The sequence below is a fragment of the Chelmon rostratus genome, chromosome 12 (genome assembly GCF_017976325.1).
Source record: "Chelmon rostratus isolate fCheRos1 chromosome 12, fCheRos1.pri, whole genome shotgun sequence".
Taxonomy (NCBI): Eukaryota; Metazoa; Chordata; class Actinopteri; order Chaetodontiformes; family Chaetodontidae; genus Chelmon; species Chelmon rostratus.
In genome coordinates, this window is record NC_055669.1 from 19,485,506 (window position 1) to 19,511,439 (window position 25,934).

General features: G+C 44.1%; 1 protein-coding gene across 3 annotated transcripts in view; it reads right to left on the bottom strand.

The window, feature by feature from the left end:
• Positions 1-25,934, bottom strand: part of LOC121614780 (receptor-type tyrosine-protein phosphatase F) — a 162,440-nt gene that overhangs the window by 21,490 nt on the left and 115,016 nt on the right. For 2 of the 3 annotated variants that reach the window (XM_041948846.1, XM_041948845.1), the window contains exons 13-21: positions 24,441-24,467; positions 21,266-21,383; positions 20,181-20,753; positions 19,270-19,370; positions 18,345-18,592; positions 16,751-16,829; positions 15,312-15,536; positions 7,710-7,864; positions 3,462-3,574 (exon numbers count right to left, since the gene is read on the bottom strand). In XM_041948846.1, the coding sequence (XP_041804780.1) occupies positions 3,462-3,574; positions 7,710-7,864; positions 15,312-15,536; positions 16,751-16,829; positions 18,345-18,592; positions 19,270-19,370; positions 20,181-20,753; positions 21,266-21,383; positions 24,441-24,467 (1,639 nt within the window). The remainder of the gene's footprint in view (positions 1-3,461; positions 3,575-7,709; positions 7,865-15,311; positions 15,537-16,750; positions 16,830-18,344; positions 18,593-19,269; positions 19,371-20,180; positions 20,754-21,265; positions 21,384-24,440; positions 24,468-25,934) is intronic. The other variant, XM_041948847.1, reaches the window with a different exon arrangement.

A 25,934-nucleotide genomic window follows, 5' to 3' on the forward strand; every position in this document is an offset into this window, starting at 1 on the left:
TTTACAGCCATGTTGTTGAGTAAATGGAGAGTGAAGCCATAGGTAACAAGGCTAATGCACAGCGAGCGTAACTGTCCACACTGCTAAACTATCCATGAAACCATCTAGTCCCTCTGCTTCCACATCAAAAAGGTGTTGTGGGAAGTTCACAGCCATGAGAGGACATTGTTGCATCCTTGGAGCGCCAGAGGCTACAAGCTTGTGGGCTTGTGATGTCTGTCAGGATTTCAACGGGGGGGAATGGGATCAGGAGTGAGAGAGAGAGGACGAGAGGCTGCATGTGTGGGAAATACACAATAGGTGAGAGAGCAGACTAACTTGGAGTGTTGGGGCAGCGATGAGAGCTGGGACCTGTGGAGAGAGGAGAGTGAAGGAGGGAGGAAGAAGAACACTCGATCAATGGAGATGGCTCAGGATCAGACCTGGGCCAAACAGTATCTGCAAATAACCCTTTAAGCAAGTTGGAGTGCACAGCGGGTGGTGTTTGCTCTCTCAGGACAATTCAAGTAGTGTAGTTTAGGCTGTTAAACGGAAGTGCATACAGAGCTTGACTTTAAATTCTCGCCTGTGGCTGCTCAGAGTAAACTGCATTACTGAATGAAGGGCACTGCATGTTTTATTTCTTAAGCGTTAAAGGAAATTTTCATTTTCTCACAAATTATTGTCAAAGTGTTGTCCATCTTTTTTGGTTTTGGTGATAATAATATTATAATTACCAAAGTAATTACTGAGATGTGGTCAAATGGTCACACGTTTTCACCACTAGGCCACTATATTTTCAGGTAAAATAAAAGTTAGTACACCCAAAATGTTGCTAAGTGAAAACTGTGCACTTTCATAGACAGTAAGGTAAGAAAAGTTTAGTTTCTCTTTCAAATAAGTTTGGATAACCAGGAAGTTTGTTTTAAAACCTGTCTGACTGCTGGTGGTCTCTCAATGTTCTCATATATCAGCAATGAACTTGGTGAGAACAATCTTATGTATCACCCATAGAACTGATGCTCAACACTACAACCCCAGTTCTATGAAAGCAGAATTTCCCTTTAATATACTCCTCTATGAGAACTTACTGTAAATTGCACTACTCCGTGAATGGCACCACATGCTTCATCTGAAGTGTCAAACACAAGTGATGTCAGTTAAAGTCCCCCTCCAGTCAAAAATATGTTCTTTCTTCTAGTTCCTCCAGTTAAATGTTTGAGCTTCACTGTGCAGAATGATATATGTGCAGAGTTTGACAGTAGAAGGCTGCTTTCACATTCATCTGCTGAAAGTGGAAAGTTTGTCTGTGCTCACTGAAACGCGGGTCTACGAGCATGATTTGTGACATCACAAAAAGTTTGCAAGTCAATCCTGGTCCAATATTCAACTCACACAAGTGTGCTGTGGAAACCGAAAGCCTCAAGTGCACATACACCGAAAATTGACTTTTCAGTGAAGTTGGAGACATTTCCTGTGAAGTAGTTCGACTTTTGAAATGACACATATTTGCAATGATTCAGGAGAGTAGATGTAATTTGAAGCATTTTAGCATTCTTTAAGTATTTGCAAATACTATCCGAGCCAGGTCTGCCATGGGTAAACCAGGTCAGTTACTCATAGAACCGCACGCCTGCTGCTGGAGTGCTAAAAGGTACAGCCGAGGTCTGTTGAACAAACCAAGAAGCTGGAGACATGAGCTGCAATCGGCTGGACCACTTAACAACAATCACAATCAGAGCAGGAATGTTCACCTGCTGTGGGCGAATCAAAGAGAGAAAGAGTAAGAGGACAGAGGAAGGGGCTGCTCAATATTCACTCAGCTCAGCCCTGGAATCTCACACGTTTTCACAAGCTAGACGCAGCCTTGGTGATTTCTGATAATCACCACTCACTCAAACAGCAAGGTGGAAAGGGAGAAAATGAAGGAGATAAATGTTGACGTACAGAGAGAAGGTGGGGGACAGAGAGTGAGAGAAAGAGGGAGAGAGAGATTACCCTACAGGGGGAAATGGAAGACAAAAGAGGAAAGAGGTGGAGTGGGAGGATGGGAGAACAGGGCTCTTTTGGAGCGGCAGCACTGCTTAATTCCTCTGCAGGGGTTCAAAGGGGCTGTGTGTGTGTGTGTGTGTGTGTGTCTGTGTGTCTGCGTGTCTGTGTGTGTGTATGGCAAATGAGATCTTTAATAACCCGTGAGAAGGGATACACACATACACACACACACACACACAGAAAAGACAGAGGAACATGCACGAGCGCACGTGCACCAGGGTTGACATTTTCTCTCAGCTCCATTGTTCCCTCCGCCTGGCTTACCTTCACATCAGAGGCAGCAGGACTCATTACCAGCTAGGGGGAATGAAAGGAGCTCACGGAGGGAGGAGGAGTGAGGACTGGGGGAGGAGGGACGAGATCAGGAGGAAAAAGGAAGAAGGCTGATGCTGAGGCGGGCACCCTGACACAACCACCCCCACCCGGCCCCCCAAACCCACCCCCATCACCAGCGCTGCACGTGGATGGAATCTGAATTCACTCAGCCTCGCTCTACTGATATGTCCAGAGCTGGATATGATGGCGAGTTCTTTTATTTTCTCTTATTGACCAATTTTTCTTTTTTTTTTGAGAACTGGTCAGATTTACAGCCTGAGGATAAATAGCCTCTGAGCAGGACACATGAATTTCATACAGCAACACCAGCTACAAAGCACTAATAAACAAGAGATCCATCAACAGAGCAGGAAGGCAGGCGTTCATTGCTGAAGGAGATTGCTTCTCCAAATGCTGTTTTGTTAAGTTGGGGGGAAAAAAATCATTCCAAAATGTAATATCCAGTATTTGAGGATAAAAAGCTTGCAAATACGAGACACTAAGGAACACTATTAAAGGTGTGAGACACCTTTAGGTATTTTCTTTCAGCACTGACAGATCATCTGATGAATTTCAGGGAGGATTTTCATTTTTGGAATGAAGCTCCGGATGAAACAGAAAATACTTTGTACTCAATTTTAAGAAAGAAATGTTGTCTGAACCTGCACTCTTCTCCGGTTATGATTAAAAATCACATTCTTAGTACCATATAGACATTCACAGAATACTGAAAAGACTTTCCTCGTTTTACCACTATGTAGGTTAAAGTTGATCCTGCATTCAAATCATATTAGAGTTATCATGAATTCCAGTTTCCGACTTTTAAAAAGCAGAATCTCGACTGGAAAACCAATATGGACGTCTTATATCTTATATCACCCCAAGGTCTGCCAATCAGTGTTGCTAAACCCAAATCTAATGGAGATGGTGTTATATTGTCATTAGACAGTATTTCAATCCTCACAAGAGCAACTCTGTAATCATACAGCCATTAAGTCCTCAACATGGGACCAATCCCATATAACATTAATTCAGCACAAGTTCATTTTTCATCGGCTGAGCGACAGCAGAGCAAACTTAACAATGTAGCTACATATTAGGCTGTGGTTTATTACCTGGGGTCTGGTAGTTAAGTCTTCTCATCTCCACAGGATCAGAGGAGTTGGCCAGCAGGGAGTCTTTCACCCCACCTGAGTGCTCGTCTTTGGGTAGAGGTGATGCCCGCTTCCTGAGGTGGCAGAAACAGAGAGTAAGGCATTAACCACATTACGCCGAGACCGCCTGAACGCTTTACAAGAGCTCTCACGTAGCCATCAATTCCTCATGCTAACTGCGAGTGGAAATGACAGGATGATAAGGAATGACATCAGTGTTTCTTCTATATGGTTAGACGAAAGGACTGAAAGATATGCATACATTTTTGCTGTGATGCACTCTTGATGAGGCTAATGGCACACTTAATCGTTCTCAAAACTAGTAGTGAGGACCAACAATTCAAGAGACAGTAGGTAGCAGGGCATTACCCCCATTAGTTTGCCAACTGGAGTTTAATGTGTTTGAAGAAACGCCATCATTTTCCTGGAGTGGGCTAGGTTGGGTTTGTTTGCCGCTGGATAGGTGACAGCTGCTATGTGGGTATGTGTACATGAGTGTGTGTGTTTGTGTGTAGCAAAGATTTAAATGTGTGATTTTCGCTGCTGTGTGTGTGTGCTAGCAACACATTGTGTTTACTGGCTTTCCAGATTGAGAGGAAAACAGGCGGATGCTGTAATTAGCTCATCAGCTGGGTGGCACAACACTGGGTAATTAGACCAGTTCGGCAGCACCTGCGTTGCCAGGCCCTGCCTAGCTGAGGCTAGCATAGTACAGAACAGAGCAGCACAGCTCGGACTGGCTCAGCTCAGTCGACCGTAGCTTTGTCCATCAGGCCGAGAGAGGAACAGAAAACGCAGCTTGCCTGGATCCTAATGTTCAGACAGCCAGCATCTGTTGACATACACACACATTCAGGCGCACAGCTGTACGCTTTCCCACCTCTCGCGCTTCCACAACTACACACACTCACACAGATACAGCTGCAGACTCACAAGCCTTCTGACTGCAAATGGAAATGGGCGGAAGGAAGCATCAGGACGCCCTGTGGAAATTTCACATCTCATTGCACTCCATTTGCAAGTGGCGAGCGTGGGTTTTAGGCAGGAGCAGGGCCTTCTGTTGACGCCTGGCGTGGTGAGAATACATAAAGCTGGGGGTGCACACACACCCTTAACCCGGTCCACCTCAGCCGCTGAGGCTTGGGCCTCACCGCCACCTGTTATCTTATGCTGCAGGGGCTTAAGCTAATGCTAGCAGCGTGACGGCTAATCTATGACAAGCATCTTTTCCTCTCCAGCCGAGAGCTGAGCCAGACCGTATCCGGTTTTCCCAGAGATCACTGCTGGTGCTGGTGCTGGGCTGGGCTGGGGGAGGGGGTGAAAGAGTTGGGCATCTGTGATCTGTTCTCCACACCCCTCATCTTTCCCTCTGACCCAATCAGATACCAATCTACATGACGCTTTAGTGCTGGGCTAAAGTAAACATGGCAGCAATCTCAATGGGGTTATTCATCTCAGGCTCAAAGTGAAGGTTAAGACGTGTGAGAATGTAAGTATACACACACTTAGAGACACACACACACACACACACCCATAAAGACAGACACACAGTGTGTATGTGTGTGTGTGCAGTACAGGGTATGTGTGCAGTACAGGGTGCGCTTAATGAGGGTAGAACAGGGTCCTTTGTTGAGACTCCTGCCACGAGGAAGCAGGAGAGGGGGGGGGGGGGGGGGGGGTTTGGGCCCCGTGGAAAATGTCAGCCTAAAAGATGGGAACATTTCTTTTTCAGCAGTTTCCCTGTCTGGCATTTACTTCACAATGGCCCATTCAACAGCAGGTGATGCCTTGGCATATTCAGATGGGGCCAATCCTGGAGGGGCACGCTAACACTGGCTGGATAATGAAACACAGCACGGAGACAAACCATGGCAGACAGGACGATCTGAGGTGGAACACTGGCACTAGATGTGGAACATGCACTGGTACACTGAAGTGACCTAGGGTTCCTTTGACCCCACTTATCAAGGGCTGCAGAGTCTGCTGCTTCTCATGTCTTGTAAGTCATGTAAAACTGACCAAATCTACTTAGACACACCAATTTACAGATGTTTCCCGCTTTTATTTCTGTTTGAGTGGGTAATTTTGTGTAATGCTGATCAGAGCTGAGAGGAAGCTGGCCCTGCAACCCTAAAGAGCTGATGAATACCACCAAGTACACAATACAAATGAAAGGGACTTGGGTGGTGGGAGATGAAGCCCTGACTGATTGAACAGCAAGTACCTACCTTTCCTGTTTGCTGCATTCACAGAGGGCAAAAAGAAGGGGGGAGTGTTAATAGGTCATTTGTATCCATGTGGACTGATAATGTCTTGACTCAAAGTTTGTTCGAACTCTATTTCCAGAAAGCTAAATCCAGTTCTTCCACAAATATACGCCACATCTTGAAAGCACAGCATAAAAAGTTATCTTAACACTCGCTGGAGACTTTTGAGAATAACCTCATCATTGTTCGCTGCTGGTGTTGGTCTTGGCGAATACGCAGGTAGCAATAACAACCTGAGCTGGAGTGTGATTATTCTTTTGCACATTTACTGCCAGTCCACTGTGAAAAGGGCACACAGCCACCTCCCCACAGTCCCTCCTGTCGATCTGCGTCTACATGGAGAAAGGGCTTCCAGACAGAGGATGGGCTACTCAGCAGTGAGCTGTCTCAAGGCCTATTATTAACCAGTCCCTTTCTAAGTCTGCTGCCTGGAGACGGCAGCCACACAGCAGTCTGCAAGGCTGTGGATGGCAGGTTGGAGAATAGGTATGATGTGAAATGGAGAATTTGTAATGGAGCCATCAGGAGATGATAGGGAGGAGGGACTTAATCAGAAAGAAGCCAAGTGTGCTAGATAATGTTTCATGCGGTAATTGATTTCCATTAAAATGGTGTTTTTATAGTGTCCAAACCACATTATTGTTATTATTATTGTTGCCTCTGTTAAAACACAAATCATTGTTTAATACTAAGAAGCCTAAAGATAAGCCAGTTGTAGCTAGGGCTGCAACTAATGATTATTTTATAGAGCTGGATTAATCATGTAAGTCATTTTTAAAGGAAAAATGTCAAAAAATATGATGGTTCCAGATTCTTAAATGTGAGTTTGCTGCTTGAGTTAGTCTTTCATCACTGCTTGACATGTGATGAAATCTCGGCTATAGAATACGGTGATGGGCATTTCACTGTTCACTACTGTTTTATATAACGAACCATTATTTGAGAAAATAATTGGCAAATTAATTGAAAATAAAATCAACTGTTAAAAGCAGTGCTATCTTTATCTGTTAGATTTAATTTGATTAACTGACTACACATTCGGTATACTGAGGCATGCTGCATGCCCCAGTCGCCAATTTTCTGCCTGTCAAACCATCCAATAAAAACAAAAATGCCCAAAAAAAAACAATCTCTCAAAAAAACATTTGGTACACAAAAGTAATGAAAGATGGCAATCACTGTTTCCAGAGCCCCAAGGTGACATACTCAAACTTTTGTCTTTGACCAACAGTAAAATTTCATCATTTTACAAAGATATATAAAATAATAAAATATAAAAGCAGCAAATCTTCACAATTCAGTTGTAGCAGAAACCAGCAAATGTTTGCCATTTTTACTTAATCACCTAAAATGATTAATCAATTATCCAGACAGTTGTTGATCAACTAATCGTTGCAGCACAAGTTGTGCCATTTATGTTATCCTCAGCCTGAGTGCATCCACGGCATGCTGCACAGGGCCAGCTTAAGTGCTTTTAAGAGATATTGACTGAGCTTTTAGTTAAGCCCTCTGTTGCAGCCTTCTGTCTCGTATTTGAAAAGACCAATGGTCTTGGCCAAAACACATTTCTCACTCTCAACTAAGGGTTTTTGACAGCCAAGCTGTGCTTTTCATTAGGGAGGCAATGTCAGCTGCCATTTCAACTGACACTTCACATAGCACTGTTAAAAACAGCCAACTGGGCCAAAATCTTTTTGGGGGAAATGAGGATTTTCTGAAAGACAAATCGATCCGCCTTTGGTTCCCTTCCTGTTACATTGTATATTATGGTAAGGAAATTGGATGTTACAGTTTGGTCTGTGAGCAGCCGGGTGCAAGTGGCAGAGGGAAGCATGTTTCATTACCATTCCTGATGCAACCAAAAGAAACCTACAATCCCAAGTGTCACTGCAGTTCAACCTCACACAAACATAGAGGAGAACGACTGAGCATAGCATCTTACTTCTTGAAGAGCAGGATGGCGATGACGATGATGATGATGAGGACCACAGCCAACACTGGGCCCATAACCCACAACATTTCGGGCTGCTCCATCCCCTGAGACATACTTGTGGAGACCTGGATTGGGTCGGAGTAGGGACTGGCTGAAAATGTCATCTGTAAGGGAAAAGAAAAAGGGAAAGTGAAGATGCATGAAAGTCAGGTTTTCCATTCTTATCTAAATGTACGGTGGCCTTCCTAAAGGGTTTTAACATAAAAAAGATGTTCATGTTAACATGCTGTCACGCTAATTTCAACATTCAGTAAATAGACAACATGTTTACTGTATTCCCTCATCAGCTTCATTGATTTTTGTAAATATCTGCTTATTCTGAATTTGATGCAGCAACACGTTTCAAACAAGTTGGGACAGGAGCAACAAAAGACTGGGAAAGTTGTGGAACGCTCCAAAAACACCTGTTTGGATCATTCTACAGGTAAACAGGTTGATTGGTGACAGGTGATAGTATCATGATTGGGTGTGAAAGTAGCATCCTGGAAAGGCTCAGCCGTTCACAAGCGAGGTTCACCACTTTGTGAACACATGATTGGATAAAAGAGATTACTACATGGACTCAGGAACACTTTGGAAAACTGTTGTCTTTAAACACAACGCAACTTCCTTGGAATCAGGGTTGTACAAGGTTAGTCTAAATCTACATCTAAATATTTTTCTTAACTCTTTTGTTCACAAAGTATACTGGCTAGGTGTAGAACTGCAGGTACAAAAAAAAAAAAAAAAAACAGCCCCGCAATGATGCTAAGATTGCCAAAGGGTTCGGGTCATAAATTTGTTGTCATAAATTTGACAAATGGCAAACAGTGGGAGATAATGACAGTCAAGGTAACAGGCAGCCTCTTAAATTCTTTAATAAAGAGAAAAATAAGAGAAATCATCAATCAGAGTTTTATTATACAGTCTATAGCTAATATAAAAAAGCTGGAAACAATGAAACACTAAAATATATATAGCGGTAGCTACCTCGATAAAGAAAAGGAATCAAAATATCTGAGTGCAGATTTCTTGTTTCTGGCACCTGGCACCCTGAGAACCAAGTTATTTCATGCTAATAATAGGCCACGGTTCAAGGAAACAGCAGAACAAGCCATAAAGCTATTGACATAAGTGATAAGACAGTTTCTTAAAACACAAACCATCATGGTTAATGAAGTTATTATTATGTTTCTATAAAAGCATTGCATCGTGTTACAGATCATGACAGAACAAATGTGAGACAGGAGAGTGAGAGAGGCAGAGACGGAGTGGCAGGGATGAGTGTGCGTGTCCCTAGCCACTGAGATAAATGGGGGCACAGGAGAGGACTCATCTCTTCTTCATTAGTGTTCACACCGTGACGGAAGAGGAGGAGGAGAAGGAGGAGGAGGAGGTGACGGTGAGGGTGCGTTTCCACCTTGGTTGTAAATGAGACATCTCTTGGCTCCTCCGTCTTCAAATGACTGGGGGGAGGGAGGGAGGGGACGGAGGTGTGTGTCTGAGGAGTGGGTGCACGAGGCGACGCAGTGTGGTGTTTAAAAAGTGTCTGAAAGAAGACGGGGTCCAACTGCAGGAGAGCAAGGTGACAGATGAGAAAGAGAAAGAGAAAGAGGGAGGTGCCAGGCATCTGTCATTAGAGTGCAGCGTGCCTCCTATTGCACGACAAAGGGAGGTGCAGTTTGGGGAGGGGAGGGGGTGGTGTGCAGAGGGGCATGGGTGACAGATCGCAGCCCTCGAAGGGAATTGGGCTCCCAGCATGCAGCGGGAGCGGCAGGGCGGCAGGCAGCGGTAATCCGGATCATTAGCCGCACAGCAGCCTGCTCTTCGGCACACAGGCAGATATTAATTGGAAAGATAAGCTGAGATGAGCTCAAAGAGTCCTGCGCTCTGTCAAATAGTTCTGTTATCTCCTGTACTCTTGGGTAACTGCCGGAAAAATTTACAGTACGGCTGTGTGAGTGTTACAGCATGTCTCAATCGTGTACGTGCAAACCAGCGTGCTCTGAGGCATAGATGCAGACACAAGATAAGTCAAGTTGGAAGGCAGACAGATTCACATTTTCATATTACAGCGGTGGTTTACAGCAGCAATGTTTTTCATTTGTCTTTTGCACACGCGAACCTGCACACACGAGGCACATGAGAGCGGTTCTCTCTCGTTCTGTGCGCCTTTGGGAGGAACCTATTATCTAAGAACAAAGAGAAGCGACACAGCGGTGGGACACTGCTGATGTGATGACACCGCAAGGCTTCCTGTTCCTTCAGGAGGGCCCAAAAAAGGCTGCAGGATGTGGCCCCGCAGGGAATCCTGGGAAAAAAAAGTTTTTTTTTTCGTGGTGTAACAAATGACTGCAGCTGTGCTTTCAGAGGAGGATAAGGGAGGAAGAGCGAGAGGAGAGGAGAGGGCCTGACAAAAAGAGAGGGCTTTCTGTCTGTTGGTCACGCCAAAGTACAGGGATCATCCATTTGAACGGCCCTAATATCTGATAAAAGCTCAGTCACGCAGCTCCTAATGCCTCTGCACTCGTATAGTGATATCACAATGGAGCAATGGTGCAGTGAAGGAATGTGTGAGCCTGAAAAGGCGACAGCTGGAGACAGCGAGAGACATGAAAGTGTGTGTGTGTGTGTGTGTGTGTGTGTGTGTGTATATATATATATATATATATAGGGCCCTATGATTTCAGTGATATAGGACTCGAGTAATATTGTTAATAAAACAAAATCTACTGTAAAAGGCAGAACATCGCAGAAATGGTCTGATGCAATTTATAAAGGGTTTCAGGGTTTTCCCTACTATTATCAGTGTTTTTTTTTTTTTACAGAGCCTAAGCTGAAAGAACGAAAAAAATAAAAATAAAAAAAATGCAGCTGTGTCCAAATGTGAGAGTAGCCTCCGTCAGACACGCTAACCCCGGTGTGTTAGAGCTGCATATGGAGGCTGTCCTGCAGTCTGCTAAAAATAGTGCAATGTTTTGCTACATTATATTCATTGGTTTGTTCATAGAATCTCAAATCCTTTACTTTCAATCCAAGCGGAAGGATATAAGGATATAAGGATATATATGAACCAGTGTATATAACACTCAGGTGTCTTCTTAAGCTGGTGTCTGCATTCAGCTGCAGATAGCTAGATATAGAAAAGCATCTCTAACAAAACTCTAAAATCACAAGTGGACTGGATGTTAACATTTACTTTTATATGCCATTATTATTGCATCTTTACCAGCAGATCAGGAAGTCCAGTGTACCAAAGTAAGAAGGCTACACCTGTTATTTCAAGGTGTCAGATACAAGCTGTGAACTGTAATTAAGCTGCCACTCCAAACTGAAGTCAACAAAAAGCGATTACAGATCTCGACTGAACTTATTTTTATAATCCAAGTTGCTTAAAATATTGAGTGCTAAACCTAAACTGATATCATAAGGGAGTCACATTTTGGAAAGTGGATCTGATATTGGATTCAGATTCCCTAAAATTCGAGGAAACCCCGTCCCTACTGAGATATCTGCTCTACTGTAGATACTGTACATTCAGTTGTAATCATTCTGAGTGAATGGATGTGCCTGCTTGTGTCGACGGGTGTGTGCATCTGTCAGTGAGCCAAAGAGAAAGTGTGTGGTTGTGTGTAAAGACTGTAAACAAATGTGTGTAAGAGCTTGTGTGAGCATACGTCGGTTTTTCTGAGCCTTTTCTCAAGCACCTCTGAGCCTCCACAAGTATGTGTGTTTGTCAGGGTCGCAGCCGCTGAGTGTGTGTGTGTGCCTGTATGACTGTGAGTGTTTGTCTGAGACAGAGTAAGAGAACAACAGAGAGGGAGAGTGGGTGATGAGAGATGGCAGAGAGTGAGACTGAAGCAGAGGTGTTATGGTAGTAGCAGTATATCCAGTTTGCTATCTGGCCTGTGGGCTACACAGCTTCCCCAGTCAGCTTCTGCTCCGCCGTCCCCTGAGCGCAGAATCCTCTACGCGCAGCGCAGGCACATTTTGTTTCAACTCGCCGTTGACCCCGCTAGCTTCCGCGTCTCTCCAAAAGTGGCTTAAATGAGCCGCAGGGGTGTGTGCCAGACAAGCAAACAAACATGCAAAGACGCCCATTATGTATCTGCCGCTCTGCCCTGCCTCCCCGGGGGAGGCTGAGGAGCCCACACTCTCCTCGTCGTCGCATGACAAAGGCAAAGACGGCGAGAGGGAGGGAGACGACAGGCTAGAGAAAGAGATATAAAAACAAAAAAGGTGCAAAAAGTGAGAGGGAAAGATGATAGCATGTGTGAGTATGCCTTTATCTACGAGGAACAGAAATGTAGCTGCAGGGTCTAGCTTACCCTGTATGATGACCCTTCTCCTTCATACAGTAGTTCCCACTTCATACTTTTCTCCTCCACTGCGTTTTTCCCCCTCATGCCCGCTTTCCCATTCAGCAGCAGAACTGCACTTTTCCCTCTCTAGCTGTCTGAATACCGAGCATCCAGATATCTGGAGGCATCACTGGAGGGAGACGCCACAAGGAGCGGAAGTGACATAGCACAGCTGAAGAGAGAAGGGCGGCGCTGCCTGTATTTCTACCACCCTTGGTGCAAAGTTGGGCTTGAATATGCTTCTACTCTGCCAGAAAAAAACAACAACATTGTTTTCATAATTCTCTCTTGATATTGTTTGTCAAAGCCTTTTGAATTGAGAAAGAAGCCAGCCTTCCATGTTAAGGGTGTTTTGAGCCCAGAGCACCGACAGAATTAAAGCTACAAAGCCGGTTCTTGTCTAGAGTGAGTAGAATATAAATGTGAGTGGAATATAAAATGTCTGGATAGCACAAACAGGAAACTGTGGTAAACACATTTGAACACTCTCCGTTTTGGTTTCTCTCAAGCAAACCTCTCCCTTATCAAAAGAAAAGCACACATTAGTACCATCTCCTCCTCTTCCACCAGTTCACTTTCTCACATGAGAGCTTCACAGGCTGGACGGGACACAATACCAGAAATTTAGCTTTCCTCTTTTCCTCTCTCCAACACCAACCCTCCTCTCTGTCTCACATCACACAATATTTCATGCTACCTCCCTCCCTCACTCTCTTCTCGCATTAAATGATACTGTTTATACACACCCAGCATCTATCATCCCATTTCACACTTCCCCCGGCTTGTTTATCTGCCTTGGGTGCTGGGGAGACATGAAGGCACACACTCTTCTTCTTTCTCTCTCTCATCCCCCTTTGCCTTCCTTCCTTCTCTTCTTCCCTCCAACCACTGCTGGCTGCTTGTGGCCATTGATATACGAGGGCTTATTAAGCCCTGGCGGTTCTGTTTGATCTACGCTGGGGGAGTTTAGGTGGTGGCGAGGAAGTGCAGTAAAGACACAAGTCATTTACTCTAGTACTTGTTGTCTTATTCTCCTGGGTCTGGTGAAGATCCTGCTCGAGGCGGCTTCTGCCAACTGCTCAATCTCACTGCGCGCTTTACCTTGTGCACCCGCTCGTGTTTAGTAATAAATGTTTGCAAGTACCGCACTGGGTGTGACAAAAACAAACACTGCTGTGGTATCTAAGTTTCCCAAAGAGTGCGGTTAGGGGATTTGTGCGGCGATCAATGACAGCGTACCTGTAATCACCACCTCAGAATTCAGCATGTTTTCATGCACACAAGAAACAAGGTTACTGGAAGAAATAAGGAAATCAAGGTGTTTACATGCGCCGCAGTAATCTTGTTACTGTAAATCCCGTGTTTACTACAGCAGCAGGTCAGTTATAGGATTTCTTTCCTACTGTATTTTGAACCATGGATGGCATATTTTGAGTGAATTTGTGGCACAGTATCATTCTGCAGCCTGAAGGGAGTTTTTTGTTCGGGACTTTGGACTGACGGTTCAGTGAGAGGACAGGCTCTGTAGTAAGAAACTGACAGTTTTTCCTTCAGATGTGCGCCCATGTCTGATCTGTTACAAAAAGTCTACAGCTCAGCTCTGGATGTCAACTCATTTAGACTCCTTTTTTATACTTTCACTGTTAGTCTGACTTTGGGTACAATTATTTTGGGTACACGGATGCACTGCAATGAGTAATGATCTTTCCATTAATCCCTGTCACAGTGACACCTTCTCTGTCAAAAGTCTTTGTCATGCACACGTAACAACCCAGCTATAAAACCATTCACACACGGTCAAAAAAAGGTTTCTCCGGCAATGAAGCCAAGAAATCAGATGTCTCATTTGCATGAAGTTTGAGAAGTTACTGCAGAAAGCCGTCCATAACCGGGTTACTGCAGTGAAGGTAAACACGCTGATTGACTCACCCTGTGAGTGAAGCCTGATTAATCCCAGCGATTAAGTTTAAAGGTGGGAGGGTGCTACACAGTTTAAGGAGGGGGAGTACACAGAAAAAGACAAATCTTGAGCACCACTGATCCAACTTGGTGCGTCTGGCAGGTGCACTGAGAGGGTTGTGCAGCGATGGGGTTTAAGCATCTCCTTTGAAGTCAAGTGTATGGCTGCCCACTATAGCCTCCTTCGCACCTCCCTCCCCTTGTTAGAGCGAAGGAGTGGAGGATTACTGGTGGGGTGGGGGGGGGCTTTAGGGACATTTAAAGCAGCATTTCAAGGGAATCAGGCCTGCTTTACAGACACCCTAGGCCCTGTGACCAGGGCCTCGTCTGCCTCTTAACTCCAGCCGCACTAATCAATCTCCTCTGCTCTCTTCACGGTTGAGAAAGATGAGGAGAGGCAGAGAGACACAGGGAAGTAGAAAGTGAGTGAGAGAAAAAGAGCTGCAAGGAGAGAGAGAGAGAGAGAAGAGAAAGGAATAGGTGAAAAGTCTGGGATTTGGTTTCGGACATGGAGGACTCGCTCTCTCTCCCTCTGTGGTCGCCCAGGGCCCAGCTACTGAATATGCATGTCCCGGGTAGTGGAGGAGCCCAGAGCAATCGCAGACTCTCATTCTTCCTGCAGTGAAGTTTACCCCAGACCATCGCATGGAGAGCTGAGCCTCGGCAATAGTGCCGTTTGACGAGTGCACGGGGCCTCCACTTAGAAAGCCAAGAGTCTTGTATAAGCATTGTAAAGAGATCTGCAATGGGCCCTGCTGGCTGCCGAAATGGCAAAGCTGGATCTCTGATGTCATTGTCGACTGATAAGGGAGTTAACAGGACAAGTTGCAATGAATTTTAGAGGCTGCTATAGTAAAGGATAAGTGGCAGTTAAAACAACAACAATTTGGCTTGCTACTGCCATTTTGTAAAGGCTTGATGGGATGCGTGGTTGGAGTGCAGGTGATAAACTTAAATAGTTTGTCTGAAAAAAGAAAAGCTGACAGAACAGGTAAATTTAGTTTTAATCTAACAAATCCAGGAGGGGCCTTTACTTTTACATTTCTTACATTTTGGATTTGCAGCTCATATATTGTCTTTTATATTTGCATCTTTCCTACTTTTTGCTTCGAAATAAATATAATTCTCTCATCTAATTTTATCTTACCCAGAAACTGAAAAATACTACTGTGAGTTATGCTGTTGAGAGAGATTGTCCTTCCTTAATCAGTAAATGCAAGGTTTACTTAATGCGTGTTTGTGTGTCTCTTACATAATTAGCAGTGGTGTCTGCCCCTTCGTATCGGAGTACGGCCAGGACAAAGCAGAGGTACTCCTGCGGGCTGGTCAGGGGCTTGTTGTAGAAGCCGTTGTACCTCTTCTCATCACCCAGGGTGAAGGTCGTCGGCAGTGAGGCCAACTTGGCAGCAATGTAAGGCTTGGAGGAATCCAGGTGACGTCTGCGCCTCAGGACAGGGCCTTCGCTTGACTTGAGCAGCTGTGGAAAACATAGAGAGCAAAGGCCGAGGTCAAGTTTGGCGACAAAGAGTCACAGTGAGTAGGACCCTGAACTCCAATCTCCTGTCAGGAGAGGAAAAAATAATACTTTCTTATTAATTATGCAGTTATGATTACATTTACTGCATTATATTGTAAAAGGGAGGCAAAAGTCTCCTTATTTATGTGCAACAGAGCACCAGAATGCTCTAACTTCCATGAAATCCTAAAATCTAAAAAAACCTTTCTATTCGCACTAGATAACCAGGTCTGTTTCTTACTATACCTCCAAATAACAGATAATGATTCCCCACAGCTAAAATGCCCTTTGCTCAGTGATATAACTTTGCAAACAATGCAGCCAAGCTACGAAGTGAGCAATTAGCGCTTGCTCCAGCACACAATCTCAGCATGACTGCCAGCCTGGTTAATAAATGAGCAGAGGCACACAGCACTGCGGCACTGTGTTTTCAGCAGCATTTTGTTTTCTGTCAGTGATGTCTCATGTGCTGCTCCAGATGTAGCTTTATTAAATCATTATGTCGGAGGGAGGAGACAATGGCCTGCTCAGTGTTTAATGACTCAGGGAGTCCCATCTCTCTCCCTCTCTTGGTCTCTTCTGTTATTTCTTCAGGGAGCTTGAACAATAGCGATCCAAACCAACGAGCCTCGCAGTTTACTTAAAAATTATGCTATTAATATTTAGGCATGTCATTTAGCTTAAATTCTCCTGTGGACAAAGAAGACCTTTATTCAACAGAATAATACAGCAGTCATAAATCTTTATTCTCATTTGAATACCTTGTGTAAAACTTTTGGAGTTGCCAAACCCTGACTATAAGGCTATAAAGAAAAATGTGGAGGTAAAGTAGTGATTTATAATTACTCTTTTGAAAAGTGCTATATACTGTAAATAAAGTTTTCTTGCTTAACATTTCCATCAATGGTTATATAAGATTATTCTCTGTGCACTTTGGATGTTGGATTTAGCAGATGGGTACTAACTGCAGACCTGGCGTCCAATCAGGACATTCCCCACCTGCCCGAGTGAGTCATTGTTTAAAATCTCTCTGCCCTGCCGTCCCCCCTCACTGCGCCCAGGAGGGTAGAGCTAATTAGCTACAACCAGTGATTTCCTACCCAGTTGGAACAGGGGATGCTATTGTTGACCCCTGACCTTGCACATTAGCCAATCAGCCATCGGCTGGCACCCACCTCGTCCAGGTCCATCTCGTCTGGATTCTTCCACCGCCGCGTTGACTGGGACACCGGCACCACCACGATGTAGTACCACCTGCCAAGAAAAATAAAGCCTGTGTTAAGACAGACTGACTGACAGATATACATGCTGAGATCAAAGCGGGCTAAGCACAGTAATGACACCGTCAACACATGTAGAAAGACATACTTCCACTGTGAGGCTTGCCGGGACAAATTCAAAACTCGAGCGGTACACAAGTGGGTCCAACCAAGGTCGAACACCAGCAGATTGGCGCTGCATTCTCCAATTAATGGCTAATCAGTAAGAACATCTGCCATGTAGACTGGAACAAACACTATCCCAGCGAGAGGAGCCTTCAGCTAATAGAGATCCCCATAGGAATCCTTAGGTTAATAGGACCGGCTATGTGACCACTCGTGTGTGTTCTTTTACTGCTATCATTATGAAGACCAAAAATAGAAGGAAAAGAAAGACATCAGAAAGACATTTAGGGTCAAACCAAGGTGTAAGGTAATGAATGTGGGAGAACAAGGGATGTGACTGTGTGTACACAATGTACAAACATCTGTGTCTGCGTCTATTTATGTGAAAGCTCTCTCTTGTTGTCTCTTCCATGTTCTCCCCCAGTCTTTCTTCTGTCAGCTCAAAGTTTTCCCCCACTGTGGCATTCAACCGCTTGTAAAATCAGCTGCTGCTCACAGTGAAAGCAGCTGCTTCTTTCCCCTTCTCTCCAGGCCTTGGCCTGTTGTGATTCAACAGTCAGTCAAGTCTGGGAGAAGACATGTATAACAAGACTCCCCCCAAACCGCATCCCCAACACACACATACAGACACACACTCACACACACCTCCACTTTCCCATTCCCAATCACGTGCGCACTTTGCCTGTCAATCTGTGCTGGAGCTTGGCCAGCCCTGACAGCCCTGTAATCTTTTTACCAATCAACCCTGTGTACTCCCCCTACTCAGATGTGTCTCTGTGTGTGTGTGTGTGAGAGAGAGAGAGAGAGAGTTTCTGAAGGAAAGGCATTACTTGTCAGGGTCGGGCACAATTCTGCTCTGAACAATTTGAGTCAAAAGACAATACAGCTCAACCTGATGTTAAAAGTCTCGATTATCATCAGCCGCTGGTGTAAAGTTGGCTGAGGCTAAGAGTTGCAGTTTTAAGTTTCAGAATAGGTTCAGTATTGATCGGATACAAGTGTGCCACTTGTGTTGCTTTTGCTGTCAGAGAGGTTGTTCGTTTTCAGAGCTGCAGTTGAATTAGCTGCAGAATGACAACGTTACTTGACAGTAAGTGGCTGTTTAGGGGCCACAAACAAGGCCCCAAAATGTCAAGCACAAATCCCTTTGTTGATTTCATGTCTTCATTCACTCACAGTCTTAATCTAATCTGATGTTCTTTGTTGTGTTTAAACATTTAAATTTTCCCTAAAACAAATTGTGAATGTACTTTTCATTAGCTGTCAGTGATTATTATACAAATTATATTCACCATGAGCTAGTTGCTTATTAGCATGCATAATAGTAGCAAGCGTGGATTCAGAGCTAGCCTGTGCATGTGGTCCCATGTGTCTCAGTACTGACCTGACACGTGTGGTGGTCTGAACCTTCGGCAGGTTGATTGTCATCTTGCCACCCTGAGCCTGATGTGTGCTGGGCTTGGTCTTGATCAGGTCAGGGGCAGTGCGGATGGACACCTGCTGCTGCAGACCCCCAGCAATGTTGCCCCGGCTTGTCAGCACAAAAGAGTAGTCTGTGTCTGGCTGCAGCTGCGTGATCAGCCTCCTCTTCAGGTTTCCCTGCACTTCCACGCTTTGCTGGTTGTACAAGATCTATGAGCGCACAAGGGAAAACTTGGGGGTTATGGTTTTAAGTTAACATACACACAAAAAATAATATCCTCCAGATAAATGCAACACCCTCTCCTTTCACTCCTTCCAACACACACATGGACAAAAGCAGCATGGTCTTAAGAGAGGCGCCCATCTCATCTGACACCTCATCACATGGCCTTCAGTGTCAAAATTGCCCCAAATAGTTTTTTTTACACTTCAAATTGTCTTTGCTCCATTACCATGGAGTGTGAATTGATATAATATCATTTTGACAGATTATTACACCTCACAAATGAGCATGAATCTGGCTTTTCCAATTTTTCTGTGCAAATAGGGAAAGTCACTGCATCACACCCTGGTTAAAGTGTTAATAGTGGAGTGCTGCAATACAATCACGTTACAAATATATGTGCAGTACATGTTATAGATCACGCTGAAATAACAATGATAGTAACAGCTTTCAAATAAAAAAAAATCCTTTATCATTTATCATTGTTGTATTGCAATGTATTTAATTTTAATGGCTGAAATATTGTTTATAAAACCATTAAAAGTGGTCATTAATGTCAAATATATGTCTATGCAAATTGTGTTCTAGGTGAAAAGCTTTGTATCTGTCCTTGAGCAAAGGGATGGGGATTTTTTTTCAGGATTGCTGAAATCCTGGCACTCACCTTGAAAGGCACTTGGGGTTTGTAGTTTGGTGGCAAATCCCAGGTGAGGAGCACAGATGTTTTCATGACAGCTTTGACGCCAAAGTTTAAGGTGGGAAAATCTAGGGTGGGAAAATCCTTCGATTAATATCTCAAGTATGACATCTTGTTCACAACGGAATGTGCATAATTCAATTTCACACTACAGTACAACCAGTAACCCCCTCTGTAAACAATGTGAACGTATTCTGCGGTGATACCTTAAGACCAAACTTCACATGCCACAGGGGTGTTCCAAGAACATCAACAATCTCATTCACGCTTGGTTGCAGAACACACAAAAATAACCTTCATCTCTTAAGCCTGTTCCATTCATTACACCCTGTTTGCATACAAAGCATACGCAAGAGGCGGAGATCTCCACGATAACTATAAAACGTACATGGCAGTGAGGCTGACAACACGCATCTTAAAATAGGCATCACTCACAGCTGGTTATAAATAAGAAATCTAACATTTATAAGATTATAAAACGCATGATGAGATACATGCTGGGTGCGCTTTAGATTTGTGTATAATGGGAGGGGGAATGAGGCGGCATGGTAATGTGACTGTAGCGTGTAATGAGATTAGCACTCTATAAATCAATAAACACAGTGCTGTACTGTACTGAGTGGTAGATGAGAAAGACGTGGCAATGATAAAGACAGAAGAAGAGCCAATTCTAGACTGCTCAGAATATATGCAGGTGATGTGATGTTCGTGTGTGCGCTCATGTATGCTGTGGGCAAGGTGACGTGTGTAGATGTGTAGATGTGAGCGTGCAATGATTATGTGTGCGTGACTTAAACCCTGATTTCATGTTTTCAAATCAAACATCTCCGGTATGTTTATGTATAAATGTCAGCGATGTGTCCGACCAGTAATCCTACCATTCGACATGGTCCTGCTCTGAATGCTGGGGCTGAGTGGCCCTCCGCCCTTACTGGTGAACGCCTGCACACGGATGTCGTAGGTGGTGTCAGGATTGAGGCCCTGGATAGTCATGTGCGTGTCGGCTGTACGGTTGGTGCTGTTCTGTTGGCTGTTGATGTCCCTGTACACAACCATGTAGTGTATGATCTTGCCGTTCCTTTCAGCCACCAGCGGGGGCTCCCAGGTCAGCTGGGTGCTGGACTGGGTCAGTCCTGTGACTTGCAGATTGAACGGGAAGCCCGAGGGCACGTCTTCAGGGGTACTGATCTCCTTCACGTAGGCATCGCCAATGCCGGCACGATTGCGGGCGCTGAGGCGAAACACGTAGGTGGCGCCCTTGTGCAACCCAGTGACAGTGTAATGGTCGTCCGTCTTTTTCAGCTCGCGTGAGGTGTAGGTTTCCTCATCTGTGCGCTTGTACTGCAGCTGATAGCCCATCAGCTCACCCACCATTTCCTTAGGTGGCTGCCACTGAATCAGAGCTGTGTTGCCCATGGTGGTGCTGATCATCATAGTGGGCTTGCCTGGCACTAAAAAAACATTGAAGTAGGAATAAAAGAAAAGTTGTGCTGCAATTCATCTAAATATGCAGGAACTATTTTAAACAACCCTTGAATTTGAAGTGATACTCAAAAAGTTTGGGAAATCTGCTTATTTACTTTCAGGTTAGGTAATTCATACTATTCTCACACCTGTCTGCTAAATATAAGGACTGAAAAAACAGCTATTTAGCTTCGCTTAGCACTATATAAGAGGCATATAATATAATATAACAGGCAGCTTAAATACAGCATATGAAGGTTACATGCATTGCTCATAGCAGCTAGTTTTGGTAACTGGTCTGGGTGCTAAAGATAACAGAGATGCAGTAATCCCACTAAAACGAACATGACATTCCAGCCATGCGGACAGTCCTCTAATCATTGTACCTAATTCATAGAGTTTAAATCATTGAAGGTAACATCACAGTGTTGGCTGTAGAGAGATAAAACATGCTGTGTCCTATGTTTTACATGACAACCCTGATAAAACCGACTCTGACCTGCTCCAGTCGTGGTGATGACTTTAGCTTTGCTACGGGCTCCGTCTCCCTTGGTCGTGTACGCTGCCACCGTCACAGAGTAGGTGGTTTCAGACTGCAGTCCACCAATGATGGCCTCCTGCGAAAGAGAAAAATCACGAGGTCAGAGGTTAAACGAAATCAGAGAGCCTGAGGGAGACCGCCTCTATGGCAAAACACAAACCCCCCTCACACAAGCTCCTATCCCCTCACAAAACACACAGCACCAAAAGAAGCCATAATAACATGAAAGGTAGTTTCTTGATCAGTTTACCTATAAAATAAAACGAAACTTTTGAAGCGTTTAACAGAGAGAAGTTTTGAAGGCACACAAACAGGACCAGGAACTTTTCTTGAGACAAGAAAAACTCCTTCGCCCTGTCGTAAGGCACACGCTCAACCCATTAACCAACAAACCAACCAAATGAACCAGAACATCACCAGTGTGTCAGTGTTCATGTCTGCTGCATGGATGAGCATGAGGCGATACCCAGAGGAGCTTAGGATCATCACTACACTGCAGTCTGTAAAAGCCCACAAATGGTCCACTTCTGACTGTGGGACATGTCCTGAAAACTGTCAATAATTCTTTCAGATAAACAAGCATCAGCCAGATGTTTTAATATTACAGTTAGACTATTGGTATCGCTTGTGCTCTGGATTCTCATGTAAATTGGGTGGAATGTTTGACAATCTCTACACAAAAACACAGACACACTTAGGTGGTTGAACACATCAGTAACTCAACAATCAGGAACAAACAGACAGCAGAAAAACAGCAAACCACTGAGGTAACACACTGTTATTGGTAACCTGCTGCAGTGCTGGCACTCACTTCACCAGACTGCATCAGTCTGAGTAAAAACACACCCACACACGCTGGAATTAAACACTCTCTGAGCTTGAACAAAGTCCATTTGTAAACAGGCGTACACACGCATACTGTACATGAATGCACATACTCACCAATGTATATACAGTGTCTATAAACACACACTTAAGTATGCATGCACGTACAGACGCATGTGAAATGTGCACACACTGATATTGAGCACACACTCGATAAAGAGAACAAATTAATGCCTGTGGCTTTAGCACACATGCTGGAGTTGTCTGTTTCTGACTGGGGCCACTGAGAGGACGAATACACCGATGCCTACAAGCCTTCCTGCCGGAACTCCTCGCAAACTTCTCATACTCCTGGAATATTATACGGCTTTGCCCTAATACTGTTTCTCTAAGTAATGAAGTTTTAATTTCTTAACCATAGAAGAACATTTAACAGTCTATATAAGCCAGCTCTGTTTGACAATGCTTTTTATGGCCCCTCTTTTTAAGGGACATTTGGCGCTCTATACTAGCCTTTAAGAGAGACGGGGGAGAAAATGCTAAATTACTGTATCATAAAACCATTTTAACTTTATGGAGGAAGTCTCATTACTTTAATCATACAAAATAGCTTTAACAGTCTCAGCAGTGGCAGCCGCACTGATCTTTTTTTTTACCCTATTCTGGCAAGGTCAAATCGGGTCTGGTAACACTTTTGAAACTCAGCAGAAAATAGAAAAAGCGAGGCTTCAAAGTTTCCTTCAGAGCAAATGCTTAGAGCAGCACCAAAGGGCATTACAGAGATTATCAAGTGGACTAGTTATAGAAATGGATTCTTCTCTACAAACCTCCCTACACCGCTATCCTCACTCGGGTACATAATTCCAGGGGAAAAATGGGCAGCATTGTTCAAACAAATATGTACGCTTCAGATCAAAACGACGTTTGACGTGTTCGATTTATGTAAATTTGCTTTAAAAATGTGTACTCTCTGTGAGCACGCAATTGGTCAACAACATGCTAATGTTTTTGCTGTTGTCTATGGTTACTCACTCAACATTAGTTACCTGGCATACAGACTGCTATCATCTAAACATGGCGGCTAAAGAAATAATAAAGATGTGTGAACAGATGTCTTCATCTGACAGCGTCTAGCTCTGTGTCTGTCAGGTGCTGATCAACACATTAAGAGGAGATGGAGCGGAGGCAAGCCTGACTCATGCCATGTGGGTGTAGCTGAAGGAATCTGGCCATGTGTGATGTGCAAATAGATTTCTATTTAACTGGCTGTTATCAAATACAAGAGATCTGTGCATGTCCGCTGGCTAATTGATCTGATTGAGAAAACATCTAGTGTTGATATAAAAGCTGATGAATGAAAACACTCAGCATCCGTCGGCCAGTTTGCTCTGTTTTCTGTCAGAGTCTGTCACAAGTACCCAAAAACTGCTAAAATCAATTATTTGACGCAGTTTCTTAAAAGTTAAACAACATCTTTTTTTTTTTCAAAACAACTTTTTGCTTTTGTTTGAGGGCTGAAAACAATGTCTGTTATTCTGGCAGGTTTCTATTGAATTTCTGAATCGGAACAGTAAGTGGCTCTGCATATATGCCAGCGCAAAATGACGTCTACGAGGTAATAAGCCATAACAAAGGGCTGTGTGACAGCCACGGAACAGTGAGCTGCCATCCTGGCAAATGAAAAGAACATGAAAGGCTGGTGGCAATCTTGGAGATGTGTGGAGCTGATAAAACATACGGCTCCTCCCCTCAGATAGACATGTCATCTAGAACAGTAGGTGAGACAGCAGGTTAGGTGAGCCTGATTAATGTCAGCATCACACTGGGACAGTGACACAGTCTTTGACTGCGCCGCGCGCTCAATGACGGAGGAAAGCACTGCATGATCGCTGCAGTAAGTGCCTCGGATCTGAGTGAATGCCCAGCTGTTACTGTGAGTTTGTCTTATGGTAAAATGTTGAAATATCAGACTTGTATGGAATCATCAGTGGAAATAATCCTCATGCTTCGTGGTTGTAGTAGCTTTTACACGCACACCAACACGCACATAAACATAAAAAAAACAGGAATCATTAGGGCACACATCTCTTGCTGTGGTTATGATGGGGTTATGATCTTTCATGAGGATTCACACCGAGTGGATTACAGGCACGGCACGCACAGAAATAAACACACACGCGCACACACACACACACACACAAACAACTCATACTCGCCAAGCACACACACACACGGCACCCACAAATTGCAGAGGGTAGAAGAGCCTGCCCTGCAAGACAACCCAGCAGCACACATGAGGGTTACTCACATGCTCGGTGGACTCCTCAATATTCCACTGATGGGAGAGAAGACACAGGACACAGGGTGGGGAGAGAAATGAGTCAGAGACAACACAACAGGCAAGGAAAAAAAGCGCTCGTCTTTTTTTCGCTCAAAGACAGATGAATGTAGGTGTCAACAGTCATGCGGTAGACAAAAAAAAAAACACAGAGTGTGATTGAAGAGAAGCAGTAAAAAAAAAAAAGAAAAAAGATGAAGACAAGTTGAGTGGCACAAAACAAATTGTGTAGCCAAGGTGAGCAATGGTTGTGAAATTTATTATTGTTTATGATGCACTGCCTTGTTTTTCATTTGCCTACGAATCCAATAAAAACCTCTCTCTTCCTTAATCACAGAACACCTCTATTCAGTATGATAACTATCTCACTGTGGATATACAGCATAAAATATGCAGAATCTCTGAAGCATTTCCTCTTCCCTTTCAGAAATGGAAGGAGGGCCTTTTATTCATTATATTTCAATATGTTTTCAAAATGTTCTTCTTGCTCGCTGTGCTTGGCCAAGTGATTCCCGGGGGAAGTGAAAGCCCATTTCGTGCCGCGGGGCTCCGTCGGTGCCGAGCGTGAAATCCTATTACCAGTGTTGCTATGCTAGCCCTGTGACATCAAACCCCATCGATGCAGAACGCAACGGCTGGTGTTTACCAGCAACTCGCTCCACAGTTCAGTCGCCGCAGAGGAGTTCACTGATGGGTGACCTGGCTGACAAGGGGCAGGAGAGATGACACTGGTGACGCTGATGTGGGACAAAGTGGGGAACACAGAAGGAAGAGGCGCTGAGGAGGAAAGGTGGGTGAGGGTGGTGGTGGCAGGCATCAAGGGGAACTCTGGGCAAGATGGAGGAGACTGGCAAGCAATGATACTAAGCCATGAGGGGACTAGGTTAAAGGTTCAGTTCACTAACATTACAAACAATATCATATTTTCTCCCTTGCCTCTATTGGTATCAATCCTTGCAGATAGTTTGGATTTTATTTGTCCAGATTTCTGCCCCAAAAACAATATAATGGAGTGAATGTCACTGTTTTTTCTCACAACACTGGAAGATTCAACAGCAATGAATCCTTTCAGTCTGTGAAGATAACATTAGCTCAACAGCAAAAGTCCAGAGGGGACAAGATTAAAGGTCATCTGTCCAATATCAAAACATGGTCAGATGAGATTTACCAGCTGTTTGTCATCACTACCAAAAGTGTCCAATTATGCAGCTGCCATCATCAAATAGAAAGCTACATTTGAAAGTTTTTTTTTAATTACTGAGTAATGCTGTTAGTACCAACAAAGCAATATCTTCCCAAATGCTAAATTAGTGAATTTTCAGTGAAATATTAGCTAGGTTGATTTTTCTGCAGCTAAAAGGTTTAAAAAGGACCCTAAGAGGCCCTAAACAACGAGCAACAACAAGCAACTGCATCCGTTTAATAGAGCTCTTCTTGATGAACTAATGCCTTCACTTTAATGTC